This window comes from Vidua chalybeata, chromosome 27 (genome assembly GCF_026979565.1).
Source record: "Vidua chalybeata isolate OUT-0048 chromosome 27, bVidCha1 merged haplotype, whole genome shotgun sequence".
In the NCBI taxonomy this organism is placed as follows: domain Eukaryota; kingdom Metazoa; phylum Chordata; class Aves; order Passeriformes; family Viduidae; genus Vidua; species Vidua chalybeata.
The window spans coordinates 3,420,005-3,429,346 of record NC_071556.1 but is presented as its reverse complement, the minus strand read 5'-3'; the positions used below and the strand labels follow the sequence as shown (position 1 = coordinate 3,429,346).

Genomic DNA, 9,342 nt, shown 5'->3' with positions numbered 1-9,342 from the left:
CTAACACAACCTAGTCTGTGTGCTGGCAGCTGGAGAAAATGAGGGTACAGTGAGTGGTAGGGGTGAGCACTCCTCAAACATGGCAACTTTTCCACCACTTCATTTCTTGATGTCACATTAAAGCAGCACCCAAATGTGTGTCACCATCTTGCAATCCCATTTGCTTACAATAAAGCAAATTTTTGCTTCATAATTTAACTGCTAAATTACTTATCCCATTTACTATAACTGAATTAATTCCCACTTTTAGTCTTACACAATTATTAAAAATCAATGCAAACAAATGTTTAAATTAGAAGAACTACTAATTTCTAGAGTCTTCGAATTTGTACTGTTTTATAGAGTTCACTGCATCCATCATATATAAATTGTCAGATTCTTTTGTAAAAGCCACAACTTCTGGATAAAAAGGGACCACCTACTAAAGAATTTAGGGTTTGACATAGGTGATGCAGAAGAAATACTGATTAGCCTACCATGAATTATTAAATAAATGTAACAAGTGAAAGCTAATTCTATAAATATTCTCTTTTTATGACATTTCCTTTGAAATCCATACTGCAGCCTCAAAGACCCAGTGGAATTCAGGTTATTAAAAAAAAAAAAAAAAAACAGATTCACAAGCTGCAGTTTACTCTATGCAACATTTGTGTTTCAGATAAAGAAACTTTCGGTACCTTAGGATTACACATTAGGTTTCTTACAAGCAATAAATTTTCTCTAGAACATATAATACAGCTTATACAGAGTTTCCTGCAGATGATGCACTCGAGAATCCACACAGAGCCTGGTCGGACACAACCAGCCAGTCCTGTTCAGATCTGAAGGTGACTGAAATTCTTTTCACAAATATAAACCAAGGATTTCGTATTTCTATAAAAGCTTTGTTCCAAGGTTTCTCTTGAACAGGGTGGAGGCCAAGACCCTCTTTAAGAGTTTGGCATGTCAGCCTTACTGAGAGCAATGGCCAACTCAAGGTCTTCTTGTTCTTGTCTCCTCAACCGAGCCAGTCTTTCCTGCTCTGCTTTTTCACTCTCTCTCTTCGCCCAGGCCAGCTGCTGTTCCTCATTTCCAAACTAAAAAATGAAAATGGAAAATGAATTAATGAAGTTACCAACCAGCTCGAAGAAATTATGCAAAAAAATACAAAGAATCAGACTTATTAAATATACAGCTGAAGTACACCAGGCTGTCTTAGGGCAGTTCTAGATTGACATAGAAATTCACTCACTGGTTTCCTCACTTCATCCTTTATTTCCTTAATTTCTTCCTCCTTCACTTCCTCCCTTGATTTATTTCCTTAATTCTTCCTTCCTTTACCTCCTTATTTAATTTCCTTACTTTCTTCCTCCTCCCACCTGGAAATTAACCCACATGGGATGCAAGTCCCTGCATCTGTGGCTCAGTTGGGTTTGAAAACTGCCAAAAAAAAACCTCCACAAGAACATAAAAAAAGGAAGTTAATGGTTTGGAAGCACAGCAACTACAACCATTTTTAAGAATAAATAGCTGGTAATGCTAATAGTTATTTATTCTTGTGCACAACAGAGAGTTTTATTGTGGTAGTTCCTGCTAAGGGTGAGGGGTTTGAGAAGTGATTTTGGACACTGCTGACATGTGGGAAGTTTCATCACCAAATCAAAAGTTACCCAAACTGTTGCTGTTCATAAAATACACACAGAGTTTCACCAGTAAGAAATAATGTGAGAGAATCCAGTTGACTTCAGCAGAGAACACTAAGAAAATATCACATTTTTGTAACATTCAGCTCCTAAACCTGTTTGGGCTCCCCAAAACACAAGCACAGTGCAGCAAAACTCGTCCAAAATGATATTCTAGGATTTACCAGTGAAGGATGCAAAAGTTTGCTTGTTTGAACTTTTTGAACAAAATCTGAAACTGTTTTATTGAAATCAGAGCAATTTCAAACTCAAATCTAATCTGTTCCCAGCTAATTTTAGCACTTGCTGAGGAGGAGGATGGGAACAGCTGCATGCAAATGTTTCCATTAAAGCCCACTTCTAAAATCTGCTTTTTGGGTTTTGTTTTGGGGTTTTTTTGAGGATTTTTTTTTCTCTGTGTGTGCAGGAAAACATATTATTTGAGGAGAAAAATTCCAGCTGGATGTATACTGCAAAAATTCCTTGTGGCCCAGGACATGGTGACTCTGAGCACATCCTGCTGTGCCATGGCACAAACAAACACAGCTACACCTGCCCAGACCAGCCTGAAATATTGACCTGAGTGTTCAAATAGTGCTAAACCCTGCCTAGCTGCATAAACATTTGTGATGGTCCCACCCCAGCCTCCTCCTCCACTCTGCAGCGTATCTGTAATTTTTATTTTTTTATGTATTTTGAAATAAATCTGTCTATTTTAATTTCTTTTAACCCAAGCCCAATTCTCATTCACTCATAATTTAATCATGCCTCTGGATGCTCATCATTCCTCATTTTTTTTCTTCCAGTATGACTTTAGAGATGATTTGATGCAAAAAAAAAAAAACCTTTTCTTCATGCAATATCTCTGCTGTCATTGCTATAAAAATTTAGATGAGAATCTTTGCATTTGATGTTACTGAAATACAACAGAAGTGCAACACCTTTTGATATTTTACTTTTACCCTACTACATTCCTCATTTAAATAACCTCAGCTGCTAGGTAAGATTGAAAAGCTCATTAAGATTTTAAATAGATTAATTTTTTTCAGGGTAAAGACAGATACAAATGGAAGCAGGAATTCTCTGCTTAGTCCAGGAATTTAGGCAGATCCAACAGCTGGGATGGAAAATGAATAAATGAATGGTTACTATTTTCAGAAATAAAAGATGCTTTGGTCAAACTATTTGGGATATTTTTTTAATGTTGAGAAACCAGTTTTACTTCTATGGCTTCCATTCCAGGATAAGGCTTCCAAAGTTTAGGACAGCCCCAATTATAACTTGTTTATGGAACACAAGTTATATTTTTGCAGTTAAAAGTGCTGAGTGGGAAAAAAAAAAAAAAAAGGAAAAAATAGGCAAGTGATTCATTGGAAACAAATCTGGATGTGCCTTATTACAAGTGGTTGGCACAAAGTACAATTTTCAGGAGATAACTCTCACCATTGAGTAGTGAAATAAATACAGAACAGTTCATTAATGCCACAGATTCCTGCACAGATTATCTATCAAAAGGTAATTTACAGGTAATTTCATACAATAACAATTTTTTTGCATATGTCCAGGTTTCAACAAGTCTATAAATATGTGTGACATGTGTAATTGCATTAAAACCTTCCTTTCCTTTTTCAGAAGTACAGTCAGACCCAAGGCATAGCTGAAACCAGCAGAATGCAGCAAGACTAATCAAATCACAAAAAACTCCACTAATTTGTGTGTACTGAATTTCCAGCTTGTACTGAGACAAAAAGCTTAGTGCTTAGCATTCTGTTTCTTGGCAGAAAAATGGCTTTTCTTGTTCTGTAAACTGCAGCTGGAGCCCAGAAATACCTGAAATCTGAGCTACCAACAGACTGTTTTGTTCCAATGAATCATATTTAATGACAGCAACAAAGTTAAGGATGCAATAAAAAAAATACACAAACTCTGGGTGCATGAATTTGCCAGTGTGTCAAAAAACCACCAGATTTTCCTACTAAAATATAATGAAGGTTCTCATGTTCTTTCTTGCAACAGTCAAGGATTTCAATTAAAAATCAGGTTGGTTGATTATTCAGTTCTACATGATTCTGTTCTCAGATTCCACGGATTCAAAGAAGACATCAAAAACCTTCTGTAAGTAAAACTGATTTTCATTTCCATTATGGACCAAGTTTCCCAACCATGAGGCAAAGAGAAGCAGAATATTTTCAATCATTTCAAGGTACCTGGCACATTTAAAACATTGTGCAGAAGGATTAGAAATTGTCAAGTGTAGCAGCATAATTGTGTCATAGAAAAGGAAAAAAACCCCATGAACTGAGGAGAGAAGGGATCAAATCTGTCTTTTCAGCCAAATTCAGTCAACATTTCTTTTTTTTCCTACAGGAGGAGAAATTAATTCAGAAAACTGATTTAAAAATTGATTTCATTTGATGAAATGCCATTTGACAGGAATTATTAAGTGGCTACTGCTCCTTATCTCATTTTTCCTACTTGCTCCTTATCTTCTAAAGTTAATCTGAGCTGAGAACCTGGTGGCACAGCAAATTTGACCCTGGAGCACCCACTAGGACTGGGATCAGAGATTTTGGTTAATCATTTGATACAATCACTCAGAGTAAACCAAGTTTTAACTTAAGAAATACAGTCTGGAAAGTAAGATGACAACTGGGTAACAGTCATTCCATTCCATCATTTGTCTTTCATTGCAGGAAGAAATTAGATGTTGTTGAAGAAACTTCAGATAAAGCAGGTTTTGTGTCTTATTTTTATTAAGAATGTCACCAGTTTGTATACAATCAGAATTTAACTGTGCAAATCCAACTAGCTGTGGTCAAACATACAACAAATCTTGAACGTGGACGTTTCAAAAGTGATAAATTAATGCCCTGAGGCCAACTAAAGTCTGCACAGATGACCTCAGCTAACAATATCAAATAGGAAAATGATACACATTTAATATTAAATAGTAACTAGGAAAAAAAAAAACCCAAAACATTAAAAATAAACAAAGAAAGATTCAGCTTAAATATCTCCCCTTGTTGAACACTGACCTGTGTCCAGCAGGGTTAAGGAACAGAGTTAAGTTTGCAATTTTACTGCATGGCAACATGAGAAAACAAAAACATGTGAAAGGAGGAAGAAGCCTGAGGCTGTGGATGGAACAGATTCTATCCACTTATGGAAGCAATAAGAACCACACCACCATTGCATTTACAGTGGTTCCCAATTCCAGCACTAAAACCAAAGCCAGGCTTTGGAAACCCCAATATTTTTAATTGAATGGGGACCTGGCTTTGTTTCCAAACCTTCTGGGACTGTCTTCTGGAGTGCAGTGTGGACCTTTCTATCTTGGTTCTACAAAACCATTTTGTTTTCTCTGTCTTTTCTACAACATCAGTTAACAGGAACAAAATTCAACAGCTAAATTTTCAATTTCTGTCTCAATTTCTGTGTCTCTCTATGACCACATTCCATCATATACAGCAAATGTCAGAATTTTCTCCACAAACAGTTACAAGTACTTATTAGAAACTTTCCCTTCAAGGATTTGCTTCTCAGAATATGGCAAAATTGCTAGAGAAATGTTCAATATCAATTGTTTTTGAGTCTTTACATCATTGGCTCCCAAAAATCCATTTACAAAATAGCCTCCATGCAACAAAAACAATACACAGATTCTGCTACAAAGAATTTGAGAGTAAAGGCACAACTGTACTAAAATAATTTAAATGCACGTAAACCCTTGAAAATTTAGTATGAAACTTCTTTTTTATTGAAATAACGCCTTTTTATTACAGAAATATTAATACAAAAACAATGAGGACAGCATGAAGGTACTGAGAGACAGAAGCCAGGGAACAGTAGGTTTGCAGGTAAGACAAAAAACCCAACAGAGATTGCTGCAAGCAGAGCAGAAAGTGGTTTGCTCAGAGACAAGGAACTTAACTTACAGAGCTGAAGTCTGCAAACCCCAAGGAAGAGTCTTTAGAAGTTTTACTTGAAGAGGAGGGAGCAAATGGATCTTTTCCACTAAATGGGTCCCCAAACCCCTTTTTACTTTGAAACAGGTCACTGCTGTCAGCCCCAAATGGCTGGAATGGATCATGGGGCTTGGGAAAATCTGCAGACCCAAGGTGGCTTACAGGAGTACTTTTACCTGGAAAGTTTAGGGAAAAAAAAAAAAAAAAAAAAAAAGGAGAAAAAGAGAAGTTACTTACCATGGACAATGCAAAGCCCTGAAATAGGAAATTGTGCTGATACACTTAAGCATCATCCATCCTTCCTGGGGTGGGTGAAAATTGAACCAAATATAATGGTGTTCATTTCTCAATGCAAATTATCTAAAACAGTTGTTTTATTTATATGGATTTATTATCTTATACATACCAAAATAGTAATACCATCAAGATTTTAAATGATGAAACCCATTATAAAGACATTTGGTCAGAAAAAAATTGACAAGTATGACTTTGATTTTCCAGGATTAGAGATAATTCAAGTTTAAGTTTGGTATTATATAGAAGACAAAATAAAAAAACATGTGTCACTAAAGATAAGTCATGTTAAATAGGATTAAAGAGTAACTTAGCTGTCACTTGACAGAATGCCTACATTCTGCTTGTTTTCCTGGAACTGGTTTATCCTTCTACCATCACATACAAAAAGAAAAGGAGGCTGATTAAGGAATCACCTCTCTCTGGGGTGTTTGCTCCACAACCCACCTTTTGTGGGTGACTGTTTGTTCTTATATTCCACCCCAACAACAAATGACATCACAGGAATTACTGTGTATACTCATAAATATGTGTATATTTCATTTGTTGCACTTAAAGCCTCAATGGGTGATTAATTCCCCTTGCCAAAAGACTATTTTGTGAGGTCAAATCATTAAACAGATAGATATATTTCTTCTCCTCCTGCCCCACCTTAAAAAAAAAAAAAGATTGCTCCTGAGAAGTGTTCATCCAGCTTCCAGGGAAAATATTCCTTGGGTGAACATTCCTGATTGCAATATGTACTTGATAAAGGAAAATCTAGAAATATTCTCAAAATAAATAAATACTTACAACTTTCTGCATAATAACCTGAATTTCATACATGATTTGTAACAATAGAGCTGTTTTGAAATATCCAATTATTTGAACTATAATTTAATAGGAATCTTATCATTCATTCCCATTATGATATACATACTAAGAAAGCACAGAGAAATGGAATCAAATCCCAAATTTCAGAGTGTGCTTTTCACACTTAAATCATAGCCTGGGAGCTTTTCAGAAAGCACTTTGGAATATGCTCATGAACTTCACAATATGTGCTCAGATCTGTGGAAATGCTTTTATCAAAGGGAAATAAAGATCAGCAAACTTGCACTGAATAAATCACCTATCCAGCAACTTCCAGTAAATCCCAGCTCAGCCCCTCCTACGCCGGGGCCAGCCAAAAGCCATCCTCCCTTGTACTCAGCTGGCCTCTGTTCCCAGAGTCAGAGGCACGTGTGGACAGGGAGCTGAAGGAATTGGGTGCCCAGGGAACTGAGAAAATCGGGTTTACATGGAGCTGAGGGAATTGGGTATCCAGGGAGCTGAGAAAATCAGGTTTACATGGAGCTGAGGGAATTGGGTATCCAGGGAGCTGAGAAAATCAGGTTTACATGGAGCTGAGGGAATTGGGTATCCAGGGAGCTGAGAAAATCAGGTTTACATGGAGCTGAGGGAATTGGGTATCCAGGGAGCTGAGAAAATCAGGTTTACATGGAGCTGAGGGAATTGGGTGCCCAGGGAGCTGAGAAAATCAGGTTTACATGGAGCTGAGGGAATTGGGTATCCAGGGAGCTGAGAAAATCAGGTTTACGTGGAGCTGAAGGAATTGGGCACCCAGAGAACTGAGAAAATCAGGTTTACATGGAGCTGAGGGAATCAGTTTTATATGGAATTGAAGGAATCAGGTTTACGTGGAGCTGAAGGAATCAGGTTTACATGGAGCTGAGGGAATGAGGTTTATATGGAACTGAGGAAATCGGGTTTACACAGAGCTGAGGGAATCAATCAGGTTTACATGGAGCTGAGGGAATTGGGTATTCAGGGAGCTGAGGGAATCAGGTTTACATGGAGCTGAGGGAATCAATCAGGTTTACATGGAGCTGAGGGAATCAGGTTTACATGGAGCTGAGGGAATCAGGTTTACATGGAGCTGAGGGAATCAATCAGGTTTACATGGAGCTGAGGGAATCAATCAGGTTTACATGGAGTGAAGGAATTGGGTATTCAGGGAACTGAGGAAATCAGGTTTACATGGAGCTGAGGGAATCAATCAGGTTTACATGGAGCTGAGGGAATCACACAGACTCTCATTAGTGCAGTGTCAACGTCAGACTCGGGTGCAATACTGGCACCACTCGCAGGCATCGAGCTGCATGCAAAGTGGGAAGCAAGCAAGTCCCCAGCTGAACAAGCAGACAGAGAGAGACATGGAATACAAGGCACGTGCAGAAGGAGATAGAACTGGATTTGTTTAGTCCTGACAGTTTGAGGGGAACTTGATCATAGTCCTGCAAGTCTTCCATCAGGAAAACGATGACTGGATTTAAACTGGACTAAAAGAGATTCACATCAGAAAATCCACAACATTTTTAAAACTTAAGGATACTCCAGACTGCCCAGAGAACTTACAACATTCATAGAATCAGAGAACATGTTGAGTTGGAAGGGATCACCCAGTCCAACCCCTGGCCCTGCACAGGCACCACAACAATCCCACCCTGGGCCTGGGAGCTCCTTGAGCCCTGGCAGCCCTGGGGCCAGGACCATTGCTCTGGGGAGACATTCTATCAACACATCCACGAGGTTTGAGAAAGTTTCTAGAAATAACACTGGTTCAGCTGCCTCGAAGCTGAAGATAAAGGAGATCTCTCAAAGCACACCCCAGCACTATTTTCCATGGTTCAGTACGTGCTCCATCCTGGACAACACATGTGACATAGATACACAGATCCCCATGGCAGCAACCTGTGTGACTCCTAAAGAGAGGCACATCAGGCTTTGTCCTTCATGGAAGGAAGTGACAGATTAATCAGGAAATTGTTCTCCTCACAAGCACAGACCCTGCCTCACCACACCTGCCCCTCCACAGGGCACCTTTTGCTCTCTGGAATGGAGTGTTGGCACTTCCTTCCTGCCCATCTTGGTGGCCTCCAGATCCCACCACTGCCACAGCCATCCCATGCCAAGGGACATGCAAGCCTGGCAAGGGATGAGCAACTCAACATCCACAGAAAAGAGCAACTTATTTTAACTTGTTTTAAATTAGAGTCACAGAATTCCAGAATAGTTTGGGTTGGAAGGTACCTTAAAGCTCATCCAGTTTTAACCCCCTGCTGTGGACAGGGACATCTTCCACTAGATTGGGTTGCTCCAAGCTCCATCCAAACTGGCCTTGGAGAATTACAAAGAGAATTAAAGTATCTGCATTTCCAACTTTTGGTCAAGGCAAAACAAGAGCCCTCTAAGTTATTTCCCCTTCCTCTATTGCCAGTTACCAGCAAGGAAATTGCTCCTCATACTTCACCCTGGATTGCCCAAAACCAATTTGGATTGATGGAGGTAAAACTGATCCATTTTAAGCTGCTTTTTTCTTAGGTTAAATCTTCTGCTAGCGAAACCACTTTGTGGAATTGGTGACTGTTAACACAAACGCT

At 38.7% G+C, this 9,342-nt stretch overlaps 1 protein-coding gene across 6 annotated transcripts in view; it reads right to left on the bottom strand.

The window, feature by feature from the left end:
* Positions 1–616: 616 nt before the first annotated feature.
* EPS15L1 (epidermal growth factor receptor pathway substrate 15 like 1) overlaps positions 617–9,342 on the bottom strand; it is a 42,324-nt gene continuing 33,598 nt past the window's right edge. For 5 of the 6 annotated variants that reach the window (XM_053965763.1, XM_053965766.1, XM_053965767.1 and 2 more), the window contains 2 exons: positions 5,597–5,802; positions 617–1,076 (listed from right to left, as the gene is read on the bottom strand). In XM_053965763.1, coding sequence (XP_053821738.1) covers positions 930–1,076; positions 5,597–5,802 — 353 coding nt within the window. In that variant the 3' untranslated portion in view covers positions 617–929. The remainder of the gene's footprint in view (positions 1,077–5,596; positions 5,803–9,342) is intronic. The other variant, XM_053965768.1, reaches the window with a different exon arrangement.